General features: G+C 38.5%; 1 protein-coding gene across 2 annotated transcripts in view; it reads left to right on the forward strand.

Annotated features, from left to right (window-relative positions):
- LOC101743162 (mucin-2) overlaps nt 1–27809 on the forward strand; it is a 150391-nt gene that overhangs the window by 45564 nt on the left and 77018 nt on the right. For both annotated transcript variants that reach the window (XM_062669873.1, XM_038012299.2), the window contains exons 2-9: nt 8762–8813; nt 12668–12853; nt 12963–13114; nt 14449–14681; nt 25209–25338; nt 26362–26547; nt 26854–27076; nt 27416–27521. In XM_062669873.1, the coding sequence (XP_062525857.1) occupies nt 8762–8813; nt 12668–12853; nt 12963–13114; nt 14449–14681; nt 25209–25338; nt 26362–26547; nt 26854–27076; nt 27416–27521 (1268 nt within the window). The remainder of the gene's footprint in view (nt 1–8761; nt 8814–12667; nt 12854–12962; nt 13115–14448; nt 14682–25208; nt 25339–26361; nt 26548–26853; nt 27077–27415; nt 27522–27809) is intronic.

The following is a 27809-nucleotide window of genomic DNA, read 5'->3' on the forward strand; positions in this document are numbered from 1 at the left end:
GCTACTCCGGCTTAGCTTGTTCGGTGGAGGAGGTCTCCGATTTCTGAAAGGATCCAATCTTCGACTTTTGCTCATCAGATGGTCGGTCGGAATGGTTTTGTGCGGAGCTAGTGTAGGAATATCCAATTTTTTTTACGAAGATATAATGTTAAATATATAATGAAAAGATAATGTAAGAATATTTGGGAAGAGAACAACAGTCGAATAGTTTTATTTTACGCGCCACGATCCCAATTTAACTTAAGCGTAAATTGTCACAATGACAAAAGTTTTGGATCGCTTATTGTACATAATATGTATATTGAAATCGGATAATTATAATTCAGTTTGGCGTCTAGGCGTGGCCTGGGCGTGGCAAGCCGACGTTCCTAAAAACATCCTTAAACTAGCTTTTATTTGTTAAGAACTCTAGTAATATTTGATGGCGGTAGGCAGCGGCTTGGCTCTGCCCCTGGCATTGCTGAAGTCCATGGGCGACGGTAACCACTCACCATTAGGTGGGCCGTATGCTCGTCTGCCTACAAGGGCAATAAAAAAAAATCTTCATATACAAATTCCGAATCGGTGGTTAAGTTCATCATCATCATTAATCTGCCCTTCTCCCAGTCACCTGGGGTGGGCGCAATATGTTTTCTCCTTTCATACTCCTCTATCGTCTATCTCTATCTCTATCTATCTAAGAGCACCGTGATTTTTCATTGCACGTCTTTACTTTGTCCTATTACATTAGTCCATTCAATTTGGAATAGGATTTAAAAAAAATATAATCTTAGCTTTCTTCATCAGCATACCGAAGCAAATACGCCGTAAAACAAGGAAGTATTTATCTTAGTGAAACTTCCATTAGAGACGCGCGCCTCGTTCGGACCAGTTCGTTATGTCAGACGTGTAGGGTTGTACGGAACCTCAATTTTTAAAGTATTATTTATTTTACAAACTTTCTTAATTTACGGGTAGATGATATGTATGGTATCAGTATGGATAGTACATAATGAAATATGTATAGAAGAACTCTAGCACACTTAACTGCACATATCTGAAGAGAAACTTTTTTAAGTGCATTGAGAGTACCATTTAACTGGCAACAGATTCGTTACGTCTAAAGACAAAAGATATAATTTAGGAAGAGTGAGAGTGAGAAAATAGATTGAGCGTCTTGCGAACCACTCGACCGTAGATAGAGGAAAGGACAAAGTAACTAGGTCGTTTCTCTTATACATAGATTCCCCTATTACAAGAGAAATTTGATTTAACAATGAAAAATGAACAAAACCACAACTCTACACACCGCATGAGAAGTTTCACTTCTTTCATGTACATCAGGTTTCCTACGGAGAACTGTCCACAGTCGCTCATGACCATGAGGAGCAGTCAAGCCAAAAATTTTACATTTTGTTTCTTAAATGTCACTGCAGTCTACAATTGTAACACAAACCTCATGCCTCAAGGTGGGCACCTACATTTACTTAACAGTCTATGAATAAATAGTCTTTTTTATTAGTACCAGTTGATAAATAAATTTTGTTGTCAAACCGTCTTTATCAGTAGTAGTGACAACCTTATTCGTGTATATAAAAAAAACATTCTAGTGTAATTCTTTAAAAAAAGAACTTTATCAAATAAGGCTTTGCCACTGTGGATGTGGTATGCAGTGGTAGAATGTAGCAGGCGGGACCAGGTGCAAAAATAGTATTGCTTCATTTATCGATTTTAATATCGATATGGAAAAATCGTTTGGGTACGTGTTGAGCATTTTTGGAGAACAGCTCGACCGGTATAACTGATTTATCTTTTATAGTGTTTGTGATTGCCAAATGTATTCATTTGGACAACATAAGTTTGAAATCTTAAAATTTTGAAAAATCCCTGGAAAAGTGAATAACTTCAAAAGCATTTTTCATATGAAAACATATTTATTTTAAACTAGCTGACCCGGCAGACTTCGTAGTGCCTCAATCGATAAATAAAAGACACATCAAGGGGACACATCAAAGCGGAAAAACAAAATTGTTTGTTTTTATATAATTCCGAGCTTTTTTATATTTTCTCACCTTTTAAACCTTCCCTGGACTTCCACAAATAATTCAAGACCAAAATTAGCCAAATCGGTCCAGCCGTTCTCGAGTTTTAGCGAGACTAACGAACAGTAATTCATTTTTATATACATAGATTATTTTATGCATTTTTGTAACAGGAAAATCTTTTAGTGACACACCATTTTTAAGCGCTGTAGCACTATGAATACCAAGCATAGTTCCCAATTATTAGGGTTGAGAGTCATCAATGCTAGCGCAAACCTTGGTGCTTTTGAGCCTTTCAAGGATAAACAGTTGTCCTACATTTAAAACGCACGGATTATGCGCGACAGTAATAGCCAGACTGGTGTTACCCAACTCTGTAGGGTTTATTTATTGCTTAGACTAGCGAAAGAGTTCGTCGCCCTGAAATCCATAGCTTGATTCTCAATCGTATAGCATACATAACTCGTAACAGCTATGTCGCCCTTCAAACTGTAGAGTATGACAGTTTAGTGACATAAATAGACAGGTTAGCGGGATTTATCTGTGAAAGTTCACAATACACCCGCTTACCCGGAAAAGTTATAGCAATTTCTTTCAATTAGAAATGGCTACCGAAGTGCTCATGGTTAGTATTGTTACGCGCTGGGGTTCAGGATAAATAAATATTCTACCGAATTACAAGCTAGCACTGTGTTAGCACTTAGAACACTTAAAACACTTCAGAAACACTTTAAAATTCTCAATTCGCTTCTTCCACTTCGCTTCAGGTGATCCGTTCGCTGTTTCGCTTCGAGTAGTTCCGATTGCTGACTAACTGCGTGCCATCTCTGCAACACTTTTATAGCTGATACCACATCGCTAGAATTATCGAGAATATTCCACACATTTGTGTTTTTCCACTATCTGACAATAGATGGCGTTGTACACCTCGAGCGTTCTAGATGTTACTAGATCCTTCGATATTCATTCGAATATTTGGCGATAGATGGCGTTAGTCTTATCGGCGTAAAAGTATTGTTAACGTCTTCCAACTATAGGTCGAAAACGGTCTATAAATTTGAAAATTCGATAAATTACAGAGTAAAATCTAAACATACGTACTACTTACTATTGGTTAAGTCACATACACTGATTTTATTAGCTGTATCACTAGAGATACCGTCCACCGTGAAATACCGAAGCGTAAATCTTATACTTTTAAACGAGCAATTCTTGTATATTAATCTTATTTTTTTTATTAATTTTTTATTAAGTAATCTAATATAATCTGAATCTCGGAAACGGCCTCAACGATTTTCATAAAATTTAGTATACAAGAGATTTCGGGGGCGATAAATCGATCTATCTACGATTTATTTTCAGAAAATGTTGTTTTATTCGTGTTTTCAATAACCAACTCTTCCCGACATCTATTGGCGAATAATAATACTATTTTTCTTAATTGAGGGCAACTAACCGCTTTAAAGACACAACAAGATGGCGATATCAACAAAAAAAAAGCGAGCAAAGCTCGGTCATCATCTAGTTTAAATAAAACAACACCAAGAAGCATTTAATCGCTGCAAGAAGCAGAGCCGATCGAGGGCAATCAATAGAAACGTAAACAGTAATTGTTAAACGGTAACCAACAATAAAATGATAAAATGACCGCTCGTGCGTGAGGTGAACGAAGCTTTCTATGAATGTTCTGTGTGGCGGGTAGCCATCATACGACGCAAGATAATTGACAGATGCCTGAATCTCGCTTACGACATTTTCAAGATAAAGCGCATATATACAAGTTCCGAACAACAACATTCGGACCGTCGGTCTACCGAGCAATATCATCCGCTCGGTGGAAGATCTTCCCTTTGTCGTATATATTCCCCAAACTGGTGACCTGCGACGAGATGTGAACACGCAACCTTCTGATTCATCTTCAGCGCATCAAGAACTCCGGCTACCACAATCCCCGCATTCTCGCAGATAAAAGCACGTCATTGACAGTCGTCCCACAGCAAGCCAGCATCGCAGCCTCAACAGGACCATCGCAGCCGACTCACCGCGCTTCCTGGTCCTACGGCACGCAACTTCACTGCCTCATCACGCCGCAACAGTTCATCGCAGCCCACGACCGGATCATCAACGCTTGGGGTCACACATCTCCGGCGTGGCAGCTCTGCACACATGGACTACTGGCGACACGCACGCAGCATTCAAGCTCAGTCTCGACTCACCGCAGACTTCGAGCAGCACTGGCGACACGCACGCAGCATTCAAGCTCAGCCTCGACTCACCGCAGGCTTCGAGCAGCACTGGCCCTTGCAAGCTAATCTCAGCACGGACAACGCTAATTAAAAAAAATGACACGACCTTCAGTCTCGGAGGGGAGTGATGTGGCGGGTAGCCATCATACGACGCAAGATAATTGACAGATGCCTGAATCTCGCTTACGACATTTTCAAGATAAAGCGCATATATACAAGTTCCGAACAACAACATTCGGACCGTCGGTCTACCGAGCAATATCATCCGCTCGGTGGAAGATCTTCCTTTCGTCGTATATTCCCAAATTCTGGTGGTCGTACCCACCCGTGCGGTCTCACTAGACGCCCCACCGCCAAAATTACGCAAATCAAAATTTATGAGATTTTGAATTTATGTAGTTACACAATCTGTTCTTTATTATATTTATATTTATTTATATACAATATCAATACAATCATTTATTATTCATTATACTACGTTAACTTTTTCAGATAGTAATTTGACTTAACACGTTAACTGAAATTTTTTCTTTATTTATTTTTTATTGCTTAGACGGGTGGACGAGCTCACGGCCCACTTGGGGTTAAGTGGTTAGCCCATAGACATCAACGTAAATGCCGCCACCCATCTTGAGACATGAGTTCTAAGGTCTCACTTTTAACAGTACAACGGCTGCCCCACCCTGCAAATCGAAACGCAGTACTGCTTGACGGCAGAAATAGGCAGCGTGGTGGTACCTACCCATGCTGACTCATAACACGTCCTACCACTAGTAGTTATGCAAACTATAATTTTACAAATTTGATTGATTATTACACGATGTTATTCCTTCACCGTGGAAGTCAATCGTGAACATTTAATAAGTACGAATTTCAGTGGAATAATTGGTACCTGCCGGTGGGATGCGAACACCGTTGCATCGCTACATACGGATGCACCGCACGTCTTATCATTTAGGCCACGACAAATTCAAGCTCGGCCTACGCCTACTTTAGGGTAGTACGTGGCGCACTAAAGTAATTATGTCGAATTTTGTATTTTTTTATCCCTACCCATGCTGATAGCCTTGAGAGGGTATTTCAGCTTCTCCTTGACATGTAGGTGAGCTCACCGGGCCCAAACCGAGTGTGTTGCTAACACTGACTCTAGCAAGAGCAGTGCTACGCAGAATCTACCACCGGATCAGAAACGCGACCCACTGAGAAGATGCGGCGAGAAACTCAGTGGGCTGTGTCTGTGAGTTAATTTATTCGTTGAGCCCTTCGTCGCAAGCGACGGTTTCGACGAGGACGGTGACCGGTGCTCGAAGTACCTAAAAGCACCTAAAAGCAATGGTTCGGGAGGATCCGTAATGACGTGTTTAGGGCAACGATCTTCTTTCTAAGGCGCCGGAATATCTAATATAATCTGAAGATACTGAAAGTGAATCTATATCAAAGAAACCCAAAATGCTAAAATATACAAACAAAAGAAGGCAAAGCTTAGGCAATCCAGGCGCTTAGGAATAGAAAGCGACATAATTACTTCAGTGCGCCGCGTAGGGTGCCGATGATATGGCAGTCAGTTTATTAAAATTATAGTGTCATCCTCAATATAGGTCTAGGTGTGGTTCGACGTCCATGTTGACAGTCGAATCAATTAAGCCTAATGGGACACAGGCCTGTGTGTGCATATCGATGTCCAGTTTTGCTTTTATTTGTTCAATGTGGACGGATCTGAGCTACCTAGCTATTTTGGAATTGGCTATTTCAGCTGCGCGCGGACGGATAAGTGAGCTCACGGGTTCAACCTGAAAAAGTGTCCTAACACTAGCCCTAGCAAGAGCAGTGCTTCGCGGAATCTATCACCGGATCAGAATCGCGACCCACTGAGATGATCCGGCGAGAAACTCAATGGGTTGTGTTAGTTTGCTCGTCAAAATCTTCGTCGTAATCGAAGAGCTCGACCAGAACTGTGGTGGGTGCTTAAAGAGCCTAACAAACACACACACACACACACACACACACACGCCTATTTCAGCCGTGAAGCAGCAATGCGTTTCGGTTTGAAGGGTGGGGCAGCCGTTGTAACTATACTGAGACCTTAGAACTTATATCTCAAGATGCGTGGCGCATTTACGTTGTAGATGTCTATGGGCTCCAGTAACCACTTAACACCAGGTGGGCTGTGAGCTCGTCCACTCATCTAAGCAATAAAAAAAAACACACACACACACACACAGAATTACAGTTCATTTAGAACGTCACTGAACCAAAACCTATAATAACATCGAGGCATCAAGCGTGAAAGTCTAAGTCCGTAATGAGGGAAGTCTATCATCGAGTTATGCCAACTAATTGCGTCTTACATAAGTCCTTTGTAACATAGATCGGAGTTTTATGTACCAACTCATTTCACTTGTAACATATTAAATATTACCGGCGACTTTGCTTGCATTTTGCAGATCAATACAGGATTGGCACAAATCTAGGACGTTGCTAGAATATAGCTATATACTGTACTAGCTGTACCCGACCGCTTCGCTGAGCATTTAAAATTAACATTATTATTTCTCACTTCCACAAATTACATTGCATTTTATCAACATAAATAAAATGTTTACCGATTCGCTGGCTAGATGGTGCGATGACCTCCGCACGGTGGCCGGCAAAAAGTGGATGAGGAGAGCCGCAGACCGGGTTCAGTGGTATAGATTGGGAGAGGCCTATGTCCAGCAGTGGACGACTGTGGGCTGTTGATGATGATGAATATGAATAATAATAATAATATTATCAACTGGGAACAAATCACGCACGATCATCCCGCCCCAATTTAGGATTCGCTGTGCTATGGGCACCAGACACTTATAAACATACTTACATATGTATGTTTAAATATATACATATAGAGATAATGAACATCCAGACATAGAACAAACAAGTCTGTTCATCATACAATGCTTGGCCGATGTGGGAATCCAACCCATAACCCTTGGAGCAATAGTCGGGGCTGCTAACTACTGCGCTAGAGAGTCAGTCAATATGAATTCTTATAATGTTACTGTTATATTGTTACAGTTTAAAAATATACATTAATTTAAGTACCGCAAATGCACCGGACGCATAAACCTCACAGGATGACAAAACGGTCCGAAACATAAAACTTATTAATTCATAACAGAATATTCATAACGCGACCGGCATGGCGGCACTTCGATTGTTCGGATAACGGTCACCGTCGGACGATGGTGGATGGCGACGAAGTCTGAATACCGAACCGGAACAATTCCTTAGTTATGGCCGGCGCGGAAATATGTGGACATGGTTCGCGTAACGGTAAAGGGGTCGGTGAAGTGGGTCATAAAGTCGTCGTCGATATTAAGATTTATTAGAAACTAGCTGACCCGGCAGACTTCGTAGTGCCCCAATCGATAAATAAAAGACCTAAACTTTTATATAAAATAAACTTAAAACAAACAAAAGGAAACATCAAAGGGAAAACAAAATTGTTATTTTTATTAAATTCCGAGAATTTTCATATTTATCTTCATATAAACCTTCTCTGGACTTCCACATATAATTTAAGACCAAAATTAGCCAAATCGGTCCAGCCGTTCTCAAGTTTTAGCGAGACTAACGAACGAACTAATTATATTTAGATTTTTATTTTTATTTAAGTACTGCTCGATTTTCTTTATACTGTGACATTGAAAAAATCAAGGCACAAGGCGCTGAGGCCATTTCTTAAAAAAAAAGTACAGTATCATACAATAAGTAACAATGCACAATAGTGTCTATTGTATTGTGCAATCATTTAGGAAATGCATAAGCTCTATTACATATAATGATGTATTCTATATGTATTTTATATAACTATTAAATAATTTGAGTTCTAGAATAGATTATTGTAGATTGCTTAATGTGTCTGCCTGTTTTATAGGTGTGCGGAAATGACTTTACTATTTTTATTTGTTTGGAAAGCTATTCTTATCTTGATAATCATTATTATTATTATTTTTTATTGCTTCGATGGGTGGACGAGCTCACAGCCCACCTGGTGTTAAGTGGTTACTGGAGCCCATGGACATTTACAACGTAAATGCGCCACCCACCTTGAGATATAAGTTCTAAGATCTCAGTATAGTTACAACGGCTGCTCCACCCTTCAAACCGAAACGCATTACTGCTTCACGGCAGAAATAGGCAGGGCGGTGGCACCTACCCGCGCGGACTCACAAGAGGTCCTACTACCAGTAAAAGATAAGGGGAAAAAAGCAAAGAACCCTGACCTGATATTTCACGATCCGTGATGTGGTGATGTTTACGGACTACAGCGCCAGCTTTACGTTAGACGGGCAAGCTGACGAAATTCTGTTTAATTGTATCCAAATTACAGTAGTTTTACTAATAAATATTTATGAGCTTAGGAAGCTTTAGTTTAATTTTCATGATTGGCTCCGTATGACGGCGAGATTTTTTAAAACTTTTCTTAATACCAATTTTTATTGTTCACAGGAATCCACAATATGGCTGACCCTGCTATTGGCAGTGATAGCAACAACGCCAGGTAAAGTTTTCCAATTAAAAGTTATACATACTTAAAATATTATCGATTAGACTTAGTGACATTAGACATTCTTGATATTTGTAATAAAAGATCACAATTTTTAATACATTTTAATAGAAAACCTACTTACCTATTTTTGTCAAAAACCAATGGGAATGAAAAAAATCGATGAGAATGTATTGCGTTTTGCATACGAGCCGCTACTATGAGAATTTAGGTCGAAGTCACAACTACATTGGAACGAGAAATAGGCAGGATGGTGGTAACAGCAAAACAATAAAAAAAAAGTTAAGAGATACCAGGGTCGCATTTTTTATTTTAACTAGTAGGTATATAAGATAGTAATTTCTTCTTTCTTCGATATCATAGATACAAATCACAAAAAAACTTTTATGGATTGAATTTTTTTGTTTTTTTTATTGTCATTAAATTGTTTCCGACGTCTGGAATAGTTTGCAGCTTATATAGAGTTAAGAGGGACCTACCGCGGAAGTAGTTTTAATTAAGCATAGAAGATCCCGTCACCTCTTTTATACCACTGCATCGTCTCGTGCCAAGTTAGGCCTTACTTTGAACCATAGTGCATTTCTAGAGATCATTTTCACACCGCATAAACCGGTTCTTAGGTCATTTTTCCAATTAGGTTTGAAAAGAGTTCTTAGATTCTTCCCTACTTAATTTTTGGTAGCTTAAGGGGTTATTCCAACTTCGCGCGGACCGGTAGGTGAGCTCACGGGCTCAACCTAAAAGAATTGCTAACACAGGTCCTAGCAAGAGCAGTGCTTCGCTGAATCTACTACCAGATTGGAGTCGCGACCCACTGAGAAGATCCGGCGAATTTTTTATTTATTGTTTAGATAGGTGGACGAGCTCACAGCCCACCTGGTTTTAAGTGGTTACTGGAGCGCATAGACATTTATAACCGTAAATGCGCCACCCACCTTGAAATATAAGTTTTAAGATCTCAGTATAGCTACAACGGCTACCCCACCCTTCAAACCGAAACGCATTACTGCTTCACGACAGAAATAGGCTGTGCGTTAATAGAGCTCACAGCAGTGTTTTGCATTTCATCTACTTCCATTAATGTGCCTTCAAAGACCAAGTGCCACAAGTATGACTAGATGTGAAAATTGTACTGCTCTCACATGTATAGTTCTTAGCTCCTCAATTTAAGACCGTAATTTTTTTGTTCATGTTTGTTCGTCCCAAGAATTGTTTGGAGGTTACCACGTAAGGCGCACACCCACTAATTAATTGCGACTTCACGTTATAGCCCATTGTTTTGGAAGATTTCAATTTATAATCGTTAAGCTAGTGAATATCGCGGTGGGCTTTATTAACTCGTATGTGTCAAGGATTTGATTGTAATCTGACAATGAAATACGAAGTGTCAATGTGACAGGTGGCGCTGGAGTAGTTTTAACGAATGAGTATTTTAAAAGAAATAGGTTTTCTAAAAACTGGCAACAATCACAATCTTATAAAAGACAAATCTTTATGTCACTTGTAAGTTTTGTTGCCGCTAACAAAAAAACAAAAGAAGCATCACGAAATGTTGTAATGTTTCATACTCTATTTGTATTTTATTATTGGCCATAACTAAATAGGATTGTTACACTAAAAAAAAGGAATATAACAAATTATTTTGTTGCGGTCTCGAACGACACACTTCGTTTATAAAATAATTCTGACGACATTCGCATAATGTAATACTGTTCTTATGGCAACACTAACTAGGGTTGCTACTAAATGTAATAGAAAATAATTCATGTAAGGTTTGCAATTTTATAATTGGATTTTAATTATGAATGATTTCTTTGAAGATTACGGAAGTTAATTAGTATCATATTTAAAATGTTTCATCAGTATTCGATTTCATAATAAGCATTTTAAGTACTGGTGTTGTTGTTAGTAGTTAAGAATACGACAGAGCAGACATCAAATTCTGCTTTAGAGCTTTTGCACTTATTTAGAAATTATTACTGGATAGATATAAAAACGTTGCAGCAATTTCAATTGAATTAGTTACCAGAGTAAATAATTGGTATTTCTTTCAAATGGCAACCCTGATCAGTAGTTCATGGACGAACAGTCAGATCAAGTTAATCTTTTATTTTCTTAACAATTTTCCGGTTAATTAGTTCCATATTAACGCGAAACACGAAAATTTTATAGCGTGGGACTACCATTTTACAAGTTTATAGGTTATTTCAAACCCAAAGTCACTATTAATTCTATTTTACCTTTTAGATTCCACCGATCCTTGGCATACAGGATGCTATACAACCATTTCCGAAAAAAATAAAAGAGAATTTATAACTTTATAAATAGCTACTTAGGGATCTTAGTCGATATACTTAACAGCGTAAGCAGAGAAGTAGCCATGAGACATAAATTCAGAGTTACTAAACAAATTCCTTGTATTCTAACTTCTATCTAACTAGTTCGCATTCTTCTTCGCTTTTTTTTTCTGTTTTTTATTGCCCGTGTAGACAGACAAGCATACGGCCCACCTGATGGTGAGTGGTTACCGTCGGCCATGGACTTCTTGCAATGCCAGGGGCAGAGCCAAGCCGCTGTCTACCATTCCTTCTCCTCAATTACTCCTGACTGCGTGATCGTGATTGTTATGTAGTATTGGAGCCCCTCCAACGTTTCCCATATGCCTCAGTGCTTTACCGAGATCAAATGATTGAAGTCGTCGTGACCTAATGGACAAGACGTCCGGTGCATTCGTATCTAGCGATGCAACGGTGTTCAAATTTACAAAATATATAAGCCTACCTACCCGATTTTAATATTCATCAGTGATTATAAACTTCACAATGTAATTATTGCCACGAATTTTGGCACACGAAGTCAAAGTCGTTACGAAGTTGTACCTATTTTTTATTCCATCTACAGCGTAAATGCGCCACCCGCCTTGAGATATAAGTTCTAAGGTCTCAAATATAGTTAAAACGGCTGCCCCACCCTTCAAACCGAAACGCATTACTGCTTCATGGCAGAAATACAACCACATCAATGTAGAAACCAGATCTTAAGAAGGAGGTTAGAAATAATTTAGTTTCTAGATCAATTTGAAAACGAACCGAGGTAATTTAGTATTTGACTACTTTCCTTTTCGACCAACAAAATGTAAGATTAGAAGACAATAAAAATTCGGTATTACTACAATAAATTGGATTGGTATTGCGTAAAATTTAGAAATAATGCCGGCGCAGACGCGGAAATACCAAGCAGATTGCATAAGTTATGTATTTGCTTGATCTTTTGAGAATATATCACCGGGTGATTTACTCATTTTGTAAATGGCACGGCCGTGGTCAAAATGAAACATGTGTGTTTGGAGTCTCATTTAAATTGGAATACGAAATCACGCTAATCAAAAGAGAAGGCATTTTTGCTGGTCGGCGCAGATTTGCGTTCTAATTCGAATGGTCCGAAAGCTCTTTATCCAATACAAATAAAACTTTAATGTCGGGGTGGATGGTGGAATTCACATTGTGAACATTAATTCCTAATGGGCCGAATTTGGATACCCAACTAAACAAAAATGAAGTCACATTGTAAGACTAGACTCGACGTTGGATTAGACTCAGCGTCATCAGAACAATGGAGTGTATTGATTTCCACTGGTCCACTTGGATTATTTAGTCTTATCACTAGTCGTACTGTTTCAGCTTGAATGTAATTTTCGTACTTATTGAATTTTAGAATAACTTTTACTGCAGAACATTCAACGAAACTTTTTAGGTGGGCGTATTTTGAAATAGTTATTCCAATTGACTTCCCGTTTTGGAATTCCTAGTTACATTTAAATCTTTCAATGTATTATTACTCTTCCACAGTATCATCAAACGAACCGCGAGTGGTGTGTTACTACACGAACTGGTCGGTGTATCGGCCCGGTACGGCCAAGTTCAACCCACAGAACATCAATCCGTACCTGTGCACGCATCTTATATACGCCTTCGGGGGCTTCACGAAGGATAACACGTTGAAGCCATTCGACAAATACCAGGACATCGAGAAAGGTCTGTAAAGAGCTCTTTTTTTCTACGTTCCAGTAAACCCTAACAGTGGCCAGACCAAAGGCCGTAGATCCTAACCGTCTATGTTCAAAACTGATATTTTCATCATCAGGTGGTTATGCCAAGTTCACCGGACTAAAGACGTACAACAAGAATCTGAAAACACTCCTAGCCATAGGCGGATGGAACGAGGGTTCTTCCAGATTCTCCCCTATGGTAGCGTCCAAGGAGAGAAGGAAAGAGTTCGTCAGAAACGCTATTAAGGTACATTTTGTTTCATGAATAACAACACTCCAAGTGTTTGGCTGTGGAGCGGTATGTAGATCAGATAAGGGTTTTAGTTTATAAGATCCACCGTACCTTATTCGCCATAGCGTCTGATTCCCATTTTTTGATTGGAGTTTGAGTTCATTAAGTCCGGACGGCGCAAATTCCAAACGCTACAAATAATCCGAAAATTATCACGATATAATTGAAAGATATTTTAATTGTAAGGTATATTATAACAACACTAGCTTTTGCCCGCGTGGAATAGTTCACAAATAATACTTTATTTTAGAACAAATTCGGTTAGCATAAAAAACGTTATAGTGAGCCAACCTAACAAATGGACATATGCTGTCGCGGATTTTTTTTACATCTTTTGAAGGGGAACAATTCTGTCATACATTATTTTAGCGAAACTTTAACCGTTTCTGCAGCGCATGCAGCGGAAGCTCTCAAAAGGGAAAAAAAACCCCGATTTTGATAGATTATTTATTGGTGCTCCGCTTGTATTGGTCTTAGCGTGATGTTATATAGCCTATAAGCCTTCCTCAATAAATGAGCTATCGTGAGCTATGTCGCTAAATATAATAATAAATTAGCTAAATCGGACCAGTAGTTCCTGAGGTTAGCGCGTTCAAACAAACAAACTATTCAGCTTTATAATATTAGTATTGAAGTATAGGTTATGATTAGCAGCATTTAGGTGTATTTTTCTTACAAAACATGGATGATATTGTCTTTAACTGCTCAACTATTTTTAGTGTAACCTTATTTATTGCTTTTAAAGGTGAAATTAGTTTTCGGCTCGTCTGGTATGCCCATGTTGAGACGTGAGGTCGATGTTTCAATTGAATGGCACAATTATTCGACCCTTCGAATCGAATCTTAACTGGTTTGGATTTTAGTACTACCCTACTGTTGACTACCCTACGCGGTGCGCCCTACTAACTAGGTCTTCTGTTTTAAGAGTATTTGATCATCGCAATCTGTTTTGGGCTACACGCTTTACTACGGGCCTAAAGTCACTCTATTTTTTTCCCTTAACACTAAAAATACCTTAACGGGTCAAATAACCCATTTTGAAATTTTGCATTGAAAATGCACGTGTCATCTTATTGCTTTTGCACATTTGACTTCATGACTTTTGCTTACAAATATTTTCTTTGTTTTGTTTTGTTTACTTTGAGTAATACTTATCGAATACCGTTATCTACTATGCTATGGTAGAAATGGGTACCAGTAAGCGTTGGTATGATTAGTGTTAATTTATAAAAAAGGCCCTATAATAATTCGCATCCTTTTGTTATTCAACTCCGTATTTGTCTTTACAGTTCCTCAGACAAAACCGGTTCGATGGTCTCGACTTGGACTGGGAGTACCCTGCCTTCCGCGACGGCAGCAAGCCCAAAGACCGGGAGAACTACTCGAGGCTGGTGCGAGAGCTACGTGAGGAGTTCGAAAGAGAATCTGAGAAGACCGGAAAACCAAGGTTGCTGCTGACCATGGCAGTGCCAGCTGGCATCGAATACATCCAGAAGGGTTATGATGTTAAAACTTTGAACAGGTCAGTTTTTGTCTTTTTGTAACGCGTCAAGGAAATGATTAAAAGTATATACATACATATATAGTTAGGCCTTTTCAAAATTAAGCTTCTAGAAAGCTAAGCTTCTAAAATTTAAAATCTAATTTACTCTATAATGGTTATAATGCCCATTGTACTCGTATTGAGAGATACGATTATGTCGCACTTCAAAGCTTGTTACGAAAAACGTTTTTATTTATTTACATACATTCTAAATTCTGTCAAGGCTTTAATGAGCAAGAATTCCACATGACCACGACTGCTCTGCCAAGAGCAACCGATTATGATGATGATACATTCTAAATTTACGAAAAAAATCCAAAATGATCGAATAACATGCTGTGATGAATGAAACTCGCAAAGCTTAAAGTAATCGACATTCAACCATAATCGCCGATACCTTAGATTCATTTTGTATATTTGTTACATTTCCTCTTTTGTTTCGTTACGGACATTTTTCTTGTAAAGATAGGGAAATAATTACTGCTTCCTTTAGCATACAAGAAAAGAGTAAAATCGCGTGACGAATAAGTGTGAATAAGTAAAAAGATCTAAAGCTCGAAATATACAAATTTCGTACATTAGTTTCCATCGTTTTTTAACCGTAACCGTTTGTTAATAATAATAATAATAATCTCCACTCAGGACACACTCCGGCCGATTGTTGCCCACCTCGCCGGAGTGTGTCCTGCCGTCTTCCCAGGCGTGGCAGTGTTTAATACACTATAATAATAATAAAAATCATTTATTGCCTTTCACATCACAGAAAATAAAATGAAATACAAAAAAAAGAAGAAAAAAAGAGAAAAAGGCAAAAGGAGATGGCTCAGCTATTGCTGTTCAATGTATCGTATTTAAACAATGTAACATTTATAAAATCTTAGTTACTTAAACTATATTAAAGTGATTTTATTTAATGTCGTTGAAAAAATCGACTCAAAATTTATCTTTATAAGCTTTCAGCGGTATCTGTTAACAATTTAGTGCGCACGGCGGGAAGTCGTTGGATGCGGAAGGCGGAGGAGTGCATTATGTGGAACCGCATTGGGGAAGGCCTATGTCCAGCAGTGGGCAGATAAAGGCTGATGATGATGATGATGATGGTATCTGTTTGATATTCTATTGCGTGTTAAGATACAGAAATGAATATTATTATTATGATATATTATATATTAAAAAGAAACAGCGACTTTCCAGCTTTTGAAAACGATCCTTCATTGTTCCACTTAAAATCCTAGTTAACGACCATTATGCTCACATAAAATTAAACTTTAATCAAACATAGCAAACAATTAACCAACGCCTTAGGTAATATTTGTTATGCCTCCGACGCATGTGGCATTGTACTATTTACCGAAGGGACGTGTGGCACAGACGCGCATGCAAACATTTTGTTTGCGAAACCAAAACCATCGACACGACATCGGTTGCCTAATTATCTAATTCAGTGTCACGTTGCTTAATATAATGATGCGTGGACTAAGTTAGCAGAGCCTGCGTAGCTAACTGTGGGCAGCGGATTGGCTCTGCCCCTGGAATTACTGACGTCCATGGGCTACGATAACCACACATTATCAAGTGACTCGTATGCTCTTTTACCTACAAGGGAAATAAAAAAGCTAGTATTTTCTTTTGTGCAAATGAGACCTAAGACCTAAAGTAAGGTAGCCAGGCGTAGCTTATAAACAGAATAATATGGTAATAATAAATTTACTGGTGGTAGGACCTCTTGTGAGTCCGCGCGGGTAGGTACCACCAGCCTGCCTATTTCTGCCGTGAAGCAGTAATGCGTTTCGGTTTGAAGGGTGGGGCAGCCGTTATAAATATACTGAGACCTTAGAACTTATATCTCAAGGTGGGTGGCGCATTTACGTTGTAGATGGCCATGGGCTCCAGTAGCCGCTTAACACCAGGTGGGCTGTGAGCTCGTCCACTCAACTAAGCAATAAAAAAAATTTAAAACTATGTGCATTTTAAAATAAATTAAGTTCAAGCGTCATGTAGATGGACCTCATTGATGGTCAGAACACGCATTGCATGTTTCATTTAAATTAATATTTGCAAAAGCATTCCATTAACCCGCTGTTCGCTTGTATTTTAAACCACACAACACAACATGCTCACAAGAGGAATGTCGTCTTACGTCTGATATCTGAATGGTAATGATCTATAAACACGTTCTGCTCTTTGACGCCTCGATCACCTTTGGTAAACTACTTTTCATTTGTGTGACAATAATCCTTTTTAACAAGTTTTTATTGGCTCGAACGCTACCCGTGTTCTATCTACGTAACGGAATCTTTCGAAGCTGATTGTCGCTAACTTCAAGAAGTCCGATTGAAAGCTGAAAATTTGCACACGCATCAATGACTGAACGATAATATAAATTTATCGATTTGTCCTATTAAACAAATGATACTATACGCGATGAGAAGAGTTTATTGCCATTAAAGTAGATTTTTTTTTAGTTTTGTAACCTTGATTGATTCTTATTAAGTTTTTTTTTATTGCTTAGATAGGTGGACGGACGGGCACAGCCCATCTGGTGTTAAGTGGTTACTGGAGCCCATAGACATCTACAACGTAAAATGCGCCACCCACCCTGAGACATGAGTTCTAAGATCTCAGTATAGTTACAACAGCTGCCCCACCCTTCAAACCGAAACTAATTACTGCTTCACGGCAGAAATAAGCGGGGTGGTGGTATCCACCCGTGCGGACTCACAAGAGGTCCTACCACCAGTCATTACGCAAATTATAATTTTGCGGGTTTCATTTTTATTACACGATGTTATTCCTTCACCGTGGAAGTCAATCGTGAACATTTTTTAAGTACGTATTTCGTTACAAAAATTGGTACCCGCCTACGGGATTCGAGCACCGGTGCATCGCTAGATACGAATGAACCGGACGTCTTATCCGTCTCGTGGCCTACCACGAGGCGCTATGACATGTCCTTCTTCAAACGAGGCTTGCGGAGAGTACTTTATGGTAGGCAGCGGCTTGGCTCTGCCCCTGGCATTGCTGACGTCCATGAGCAACGGTGACCACTTACCATCAGGTAGGCCGTATGCTCGTCTGCTTACAAGGCAATAAAAAAAAAAAAAACCAAGACTTATACGTAAATACGTATATCTATCTATCTATATATATCAAAATGAATTGCAGTTTGTTAGTCTCGCTAAAACTCGAGAACGGCTGGACCGATTTGGCTAATTTTGGTCTTGAATTATTTGTGGAAGTCCAGAGAAGGTTTAAAAGATAGATAAATATGAAAATGCTCGGAATTAAATAAAATTAACAATTTTCTTTTTCCTTTGATATGTCCCCCGTCGGACGGATTCTTTTGTTTGTTTTAAATTTATTTTATACAAAAGTTTAGGTCTTTTATTTATCGATTGAGGCACTACGAAGTCTCCCGGGTCAGCTAGTTATTATATATATTTATATTTGTATCCATGCAAGTATGCAAGAATTTATATTTAGATAACCGAAATAAATCCAGTACAACAAACCAGCAAATTTCTTCATATCTTCATATCTTCATATGTTGATGTTTGCTCTGTTCATTCAATACGCGATTATGTCAATTCAAACATAATTTAACATGGTAATTATGTTTCGTAAAGGCGTGTCGTGCCGGTAGAAGAAGGGAGTTTCAACAATAGGAAGGTAGCGGTGTAATGTGTATTGTGACAATGCTTTTGGGCAGGACCGGAAAGCTGTTTCACTTTAAAACAAAATCAACGGCTATAATGGATTAAATTAATTTCAGCAGTAAGTTGATTGCCGAGGAAGGTTAATCTCTCTCGACCTTCTCTTAATTTTTTTAAATGGGAACAGATCACGCACGGCCATCTGGCCCCAAATTAGAATTCCCTGTGCTATGGCTACCAGAGACTGACATACATACTTATAAACGTTTAAATATATATGTGTATCGGAGACGGTCATTAGTTTGGTAGCTAAACGAAACGCAGCACGATTCCCGAGAAATGGCAGCACGATTGCGGTATTGTTGGAACTCGGCTAACTTCGCACTACGATAGAGCTTAACCGATGGAGGTGCGTAGACGCCATCACACTTACCAGCCATCCTTCTTGAAGAGCGGTGCCTCCGTCCTAACAACTGTCATTCGTTTTCGTTTGCTAACGTCAAGAGAAGATTTCTAAATTGCTCTAAGACAACAAACGTGATTGGTGTACACAATATTTCTCTTAGGTCGATCACCCTATTCGCCCTTACGATGTCTGACGATGGCGTTAACAATTGTGATTTCTCCGACATATGTACATAGTATAAAACAAAGTCGCTTTCTCTGTCCCTATGTATGCTTAAATCTTTAAAACTAAGCAACGGATTTTGATGCGGTTTTTTTAATAGATATAGTGATTGAAGAGGAAGGTTTATATGTATAATAACATCCATTATATAGTGGAGAAATCTATATATATAAAAGAAAGTCGTGTTAGTTACACCATTTATAACTCAAGAACGGCTGAACTGATTTGGCTGAAAATTGGTGAGGAGGTAGCTTAGAGCCAGGAGAAGGACATAGGATACTTTATATCACATTCCCGTGGGACGTGACATAAAACGTGGTATAACAAAACGCAACTGATATGGAATAACAAAACGCAACTGACAGCTAAACGTTCTATGGTTAAATTTTGAAGTTGACCGGTTGATGTGTTTGAAACAAACCGTGTGGCGGAACAAAGCTCGCCGGGTCCGCTAGTTAATAATAAATTACAGTTTCCGAAGCGAAGCGAGGTCGGGTCGCTAGGCAGCGGCTTGGCTCTGCCACTGGCATTGCTGAAGTCGTCGTCGTCATTGCTCGTCTGCCTACAAGGGCAATAAAAAAAAAGAGATAATAATAAACACCCAGACAAAGAGCAAATAAACCTGTTCATCACACGAATGTTTGCCCGATGTGGGAATCGAACCCAGGACCCTCGGCGCAACAATCAGGTGCGCTAATTACTGCACCATCGATTCAGTCTACTGTATATTCTTAATGAACTTGAAACTTATAGTATAGTATTTTGGAGACTATGCGTATGATATGATATCCCGAAACACGTCGAAGCTACGCAGACACACGCTTTTCCTTGACCACGCCGCCGAAGCTGTGGGCAACAGATACTGTTTTATAAAAAATCACTACCAAATCTGAGTATTAGCTGAATTTTCATAAGATTCTTGCTTAAGAAATTGACTGTCGGCTTTCGGACACGTTTCCAATTATTTATTTGCAAACGTTCGCATGCAGCGGCTACTGCGAAATGCAACGTGTCAAATTCTTTAAGGTTTTTTTTTTCATAGCCTTGCAATTTCTAACATAAAGCTAGTTGTGTAATAGATAGCGAGGGGTTTATGCGTTTATTTGTAGAAATGACGTAATCGCGAATAAAAAGTCCACTTAGGTACCCGTCCGGGCATAGTCGTAATAGTTCCCTAGGGTACGGTACCCGTCCGGGCATAGCCGTAAGGTACCTATTCGCTGTAGGTAAGGAAAAATATACAAGTCACAGGGATGAGCACACAAAGATGTCAGTTGAAAAATGTCATGTCACAAACAGTTTTAAAACCTACTAGAGGTCCCGCAGTAGTCGAAATTCGACCATAATTAATTGGAATTGTAAGATTGTACCCTATTATTTTATACAAAATACAACCATAATAGTTTTTGGTTACTGGTACAACAGAAGTATTTCTGTAATCACAAATTTCGCCAAGACTACACTATAAAAAATATTAACAAAGACAAATCATATTCTATTCTCAATTTGACAACAGATGTCAAGAACAAAAGTTTGACAATAAATAGTATGCATGCGTGTGTGCGTCAAATACATGGTACGTAGTGTGTGTAATGTTTTCTTTATTGATTTAATGTATCTTTTATGCATTATTTTAAAAAAATATTAGCATTGTGCACTTCTTCTCTATATTCTCTATAAGTGTGCAAAATTTCATACTCCTCCGTCGGCGTAATTTTCGTAAAAAGGGATACAAAGTTTTTGCTTCACCTATTAATATTATAGATAAACATGTATCATAAAAAGCACACTGAATCGGTACCGTCATTGTGTCGTAATACTGGACCAAAGAAATAAAAATACAGGTATATAAAATATTGTACAATATTTTAGAAACTTCAGCCATTTTATGTTGCATTCTTGGACATGGAAAAGGCATTTGACCGTGTGCCAAGACCTACGAACTGAGCCTTCGCAAGAAATATGTACCCGAACATTATGTTTACGTCATAGTTGACATGTACAAGGATGCGAGGTCAATGGCACGAGCAGTAGGGAGTCAGATAAAACCAATAGCAGTTGCAGAAGGAAGGTTGTCAAGGTTCAGTACTGAGTCCCTTCCTGTCTGGCATGGTTTTAGACTTACTGAGGTGGCGAGGTCCTCAGACTCGTAGACTATCATCTATGCAGACGACGTTGCTATCTGCACCTTTTTTTCCTACCTGACCTGGAGAGCCATCAGACTATATATCGTATGTTTGAAATATCTTCAATCGACTTCTGTTTTGGCTCTAAAAATATTAATGGATCAAACATATAATATGTAAGTCTGTACATATTTGTGTGACCAAAATTGTTCAGTTCAATGTTCTTCTATTTCTTGTAAAGCGATTTTCTTTTAAAATGTCAATATGAAACAAAAGAGTAAATCTCTCTCTCTCTCTCTTCTTCAACTCATGTCCATCCAACGCTCAGTGAAGGTCTCTTCATATGCACGCCATTTTTTAAATTTTTTGCCTGACTACATTACATACCTACATTATAGTCTAAATCTTGTGTTGTCAGGTTTAATGATTATAAGTTAAATATTGTATCCATAGTGAAAGCTTATATATGTCACGACAATGGAATAGCATAGTTCATTAACTATTAAACCACAAAAATTGTAAAATTATTGTGCATTTCATAATGTCGATGATCGAAGTTTAAAAGACTGAATACTTCATTCTCTCACTTGACTATTTTTTTAAATCATTATCTAATGTACTTTTATAGCTATAATAGGTTTTTAACGACTCAAAATCTAAGGTTTTTTTATTTAAAAAGTTTAGCAACTGACCGCAAACTGAAAAAAATCGTATATGAGATATAATGTACAGTGCTCATTACGAGCAGTCTGCGAACACTGATCAGTATAAGCTTTATTCACATTTTTACCCGGATATTTTAATATATTCGGTGATAGACTAATACTTCGTTTGAAGCAAGCAATCACTAACAAGAAAACGCTGCAGTTGTAATATTGTATATTGTTTTCTTTAAGCAATGATTGAAATAGTATAATCAACACCACAGATATAATATTATACCTTTAAACGAGCAATTCTTGTATATATATATATAATCTGAATCTCGGAAACGGCTCCAACGATTTTCATAAAATTTAGTATACAGGGGATTTCGGGGGCGATAAATCGATCTAGCTACGATTTATTTTCAGAAAATGTTACTTTATTTGTGGTTCCAATAATCAACTCTTCCCGACATCTATTGGCGAATAATAATACTATTTTTCTTAATTGAGGGCAACTAACCGCTTTAAAGATACAACAAGATGGCGTTATCAACAAAAAAAAAACGAGCAAAGCTCGGTCATCATCTGGTAAATATTATTTTTTAAATAAATGATTTCGTTTTTAACAGACTGTCACGCAATTAACGTAACAATGATTAAGTTAATTACAGATATAAAAAACCGGCTCATAGTCAAGTCTCAAGAAAAGTATAAACTATACTTGAGACCTTAGAACGTATGTCTCAAGGTGGGTGGCGCATTTATGTTATAGATGTCTATGAGCTCCAGTAACCACTTAACACCAGGTGGGCTGTGAGCTTGTCTACCCACCTAAGCAATAAAAAAACAAAAAAAAAGTTTATCCAAAACAAAATCATAGTCACCGCGCTTCCCATCGGTATAACAATGTAAGCACAGTTTCTTACTGCACATTCGTCCTTCATCGCTCTGGTTGCTTCGCCACGGAAAACGGCTATTGTTTAATAATTTTGACCCGTCCTAAGTATTACTTGCTGCGCAGTGGTGTAATACCTTATTGTAGATTTCGGATCTACATCTACGGTTATAACTGATGCGTTGAAATTTTTGGATTAACTGAAGAACGCGCAATTTACAATTCGATACCCAGAAAGATCGGATGTTAACAAAAAGAACATACTTTTTAAGCTTAGCTTTTATCGCGGGCTTTGAGTGCGGCGACTGAATCAAAAAATTCCATAACGGAAATAAATCCTAACACCACCCACTCCGCTTACCATGTAGCGCGCGTTCATACATTTACACGTTGCGCTTGTGTAGTGTTTGTGAATAAGCGTGCGGCGTGACGTTGCACTGCATGCGCATCATGAAAAGTCTGTCCACCTCTCTCTCACGCGGTCTAACTTATGAGTGTGAAGGGGATAGTTAATGTTTTGCTTTTAATATGGTTTATAAATATAGCGTGGTCTTATTTTATTATTGTTTAAATATTATTGTATAATTATAATTGCATAAGTGATAAAAATGCTATGCAACTTTACCGCGGCAGTTCCCGAGTACCATATGTTTATTTATTTGGAAAAGTAGCAGTACAATATTAAGAGTCAAAGAAAATTAACAGTCCACATGCAAGAGGATATTAAAGACAGATAAACAAAAACCAAACAAGTTTCTACCATTAGCACATATGCGTATAGAACAAAAGTAACCTAACAATTTTGAAATAATCATTTAAGCCTATGAGAAGGTAAGAAATTACTTAAAAATAAACAATTTTCAAACGCTTCCGAACTGTTCCAAGTTTCTTTTTTTACGACATCTCTTTAACTATCTTACGTAATTGTGGCAATTACATATCAAAAAGTACTTACACTAATTTCAGTCAAGTTTGGTAAGTCTTACATCACGTACTGACAAAGTATGAAGTTATTAAAACGATACTTAGATAAACCTATTAACGTTATCTCCGCTTTTAGAATATCTTATAGTTGAGTATGTTGACAGTTTGATTACCTACTTCAGTATGTTGATGGAATACAAAAGGTACGGCGTTTTGTAGACCCATCGTATCGGTAAATAGGGTTGCCAGACGTCCCGGATTCCCGGGTCATCCGGTAATTTAGGCTTAGTTTAAAATGTCTCGGCGGGACTGACTATGTCGAACCGTAAGATTATAATTGATAAAAATTTGTTAAAACTAAATTAGTCCTCAAAAAAAAATAAAGAATGTCACTATATAATTTTGTTTTTTATTTGTCCAGGGTAAAAAACTAAATTCCCGTATTTTTTTGCCTAGTTAAGCATTTGCCCCTTATGGGCTGAGAAAAAAACTGGCAACCCAATCGGTAGATAACATCAATCTGGCTGTTACTACCAAGAACCAAGCACGCATTACTCATTGTAAGATTTTAGGCATAGCATAATTGACCTTGGACTCACTGGTGACGGCTTAAACTTGTCTTGGCTACGCCGTAGCTATATGAAATTTGATTGGTGAGCTTGTATGTAATGCCATAATAAAAAATACGTTAAGGTCTGTAATTATAGCAAGATAACAAAAAACAAAAACAGAACCAAAATTAAATTCCATTGAACAAGGAAGAATCCTTTTATTTACTCCGTGCAATTAAATACCAGTGTGGAGCCTCTTGTCATTAAAACGTAACCCTGAACTTTACAGAGATGGTCATAAGGTAAGGCAATGGCCGTCGTATCAAAATAGCGTACGATTATTACCACAACCAGTTCTCCCACTGGTAAACAACCACGAATTCTTTGCTAGGGTTAAGACAAATTAGTAGGAGTCGTAAATATTTGTGTCCCTGTAAATGTTCTTACTTATGAACATGAATAGTGATTGAGGTTAGAAAACTATTTAATTCAATTAAAAAAATATATATATTTTTACGTGTGTGTAAGTCAAATATATTAATCAGGCTCTTAGGTGCAAAGTCGTCGTGGCCTAAAGGATAAGACGTCCGGTGCATTCATATCGAGCGATGCACCGGTGTTCGAATCCCGCAAGCGGGTACTAACTTTTTTAATGAAATACGTACTTAACAAATGTTCACGATTGACTTCCACGGTGAAGAAATAACATCGTGTTATAAAAATCAAACCCGCAAAATTATAATTTGCCTACTGGTGGTAGGACCTCCTGTGAGTCCGCACCGGTAGGTACCACCACCCCACATATTCCCGCCATGAAGCTGTAATGCGTTTCAGCTAGAAGGGTGGGGCAGCCGTTTTAATGTTAAAACTGAGACCTTAGAACTCGTGTCTCGAAGTGGGACGTTGTAGATGTCTATGGGCTCCGGTTGCCACTTAACACCAGGCGGGCCGTGAGTTCGTCCAACAACCTAAGCTATAAAAAATATAGGTGCACGGACCACCATACGGCAGAGTATTAGCATGATTATTGACCTGTCAGTTTCCAGAACACAAAATACTCATTGACAATTTTTTGCCGACAGACATTTGGATTGGATGAATCTACTATCTTATGATTACCACTCCGCTTTCGAGCCGGCGGTCAACCACCACGCACCCCTCTACCCTCTCGAGGAGCCAAACGAATACAGCGTCGACACAGAACTTAACATTGTAAGTGGTCATTTAGTTACTTTTACCTTTTAAGTATGTGCAGATCTCTTTCCTAATTTAGCCGAAAGAATGTCATTTCTAAACATACTTTTAAAAGATTCGTCATCATGACCAGCCCTTGCTGTGTGGCTGAAGATATGTTTTAGTGATATCAGCAGAAAAGCGCAGTGTTGATTGATAGGTATCCCATATGGTGTATGAGCAAACTGATGCAGAGATCCCACGACCTAACTCTGTGCTTGTCTATACTAAGGAATTTATAGTAACTCTCTGGTTAATGGCATTATAGGCATTGAATTATTAACATTGAATATTATTTTTTCCCGATATCCATATTAATTTGGTAAAGTTTAAATACTAATACTAAAGAAGCCTTTATTAACAACCTTAATTCATATTCATTCATTCACCCACTAACGAAATTCGCAGGCCAAGTGGAAGAGCTCAAAAATGTAACCGAAGAAGCTATCGATTATTTCACAAACTGTAAATTTAAATTATAACCACGCAGTGTAAACGAATGCCATACGATAAATAAAATTCATATTTAGGTACATACTATTTTTTTTTTTCTTTTCATTTGACATCGGCTAAGATTGTTTTGCTTTAGCATAGGCCTCCCCCAAATCCTGCCATAAGTTCCGGTCGTGGCATTTCCTGGTATACTGGTGATTTGTAATTCTACGAGTCGGTACTATCGTTATTTTGGAATACCTAAGACATTGTCACTGGGTCTTAAGGTGGTTTTTATTGCTTAGACAGGCGAATGAGCTCATGGCCCACTTGGGTTTAAATGCTTACAGAACCCATAAACATCACACCATAAAATCCACCACCTATCAGGAGATGTGAGTTCTAAGTCTGCGGTCTATAGTACAACGTCTGCCTTACCCTGCAAACCGTAACTGAAGACCCGTGCTGGTACGCAAGACACTCTACCCCCAGTACAGTGTCGTTTCGCGAGCCACACCAGTTAACAAAGACCAATTCCGCTAACATAACACAATGCTAATTTAACCACAGGACTACACGATAAAATTCTACTTGGAAAACGGAGCAGACCGCAATAAGCTTGTGCTCGGTATCCCCACTTACGGACGTTCGTACACGCTGTTCAATACTGAAGCTGTGGAAATAGGCTCGCCTGCAGACGGTCCCGGGGAACAAGGGGACGCTACAAGAGAAAAGGGCTATTTGGCTTATTACGAGGTTAGTGCATTTGTATGGTCTCTATCTATAATTACTATCGGCTTCATAACTAAGCGAGTTACAGTTTTAAGTCTCATCCAAAATGGAGAAATGCAAATTTGTTCATGGTTTTTTAAGTTACTTTTTATTAGTACATGCTTAAAGTTTAAATTTAGAAGCGAAGGGAACACAAATTTTACAAGCTAAGGAATTTCGGGACAAAACGTAAATTAGATTTGGTTTCAATATTATAAGTTCAATTTATCCCGAAATGTCAGACTTAAATTCATCAGACGTATCTTGCTACCAAAATATCGTCTTGCTCAGATCTGCGAAGCTCTGAAACCTAAAAGCAAGAAACGCGCCATCGACTCCGACGAAGAATATTCTGAAGAAGAGGAGGAGCAGGAAGACGAAGAATGGACGGTGATGCATCCGAACCCTAACGCTATGGGACCTATAGCCTTCAAGGGGAACCAATGGGTCGGCTATGATGACATAGATATTGTTAGGAAGAAGGCGGAATATGTGGCTGAAAATGGTCTTGGAGGTAAGATACAAATGTAGTAGCTCGTATTCTAATATACTAATGTAGTACATTTTTGAGTGACATCCCTATGCCGAGCCCTAAAATCTCCAATAATTATTTATAACTGGCAAAACCAAAGTCGTACTCCGCTGTAATGATTTTTTTTAATCTTTATTGCTTAGATGAATGGACGAGCTCACAGCCCACCTGGTGTTAAGTGGTTACTGGAGCCCATGGCCATCTACAACGTAAATGCGCCACCCACCCCAATGAGCTTATTAGAAACACAATCATATAAGGGGGTTACCGTTAAATTGGATTCTAGAAATGTTTATACTTCATGTTTTTTTCAATTAACAGGTATAATGTTCTGGTCCATCGACAACGACGACTTCAGGGGGACATGTCACAGTAAACCGTACCCTCTAATCGAAGCCGCTAAAGAAGCGTACATACAGAAACTTGAGTGAGTAGTTTATATATGTGGTTCTCCTCCTTGCTAATCCTTGATAATCCATAATGCTGAGGTACGTGGCCTCAAGAGCCTTTCTTGGGAAAATAGACATAGTGGAGTCCAACGTCTTTTCACGGCAGTGCTTTTGGAAGGGATTTAGTTTGTCGAGGCCGCTGAAGCCTTATATGAGTCCGGCTAATTAACCGCCGCCTGACATTCAAGGTCGAACTCCAACTCAACCTTCCGCTTTTCTCATCCGGTCTTGGGACCGGTATTGGCAGAGGTAATTAAAGAGTTAAA

The sequence above is a fragment of the Bombyx mori genome, chromosome 8 (assembly GCF_030269925.1).
Source record: "Bombyx mori chromosome 8, ASM3026992v2".
In the NCBI taxonomy this organism is placed as follows: Eukaryota; Metazoa; Arthropoda; class Insecta; order Lepidoptera; family Bombycidae; genus Bombyx; species Bombyx mori.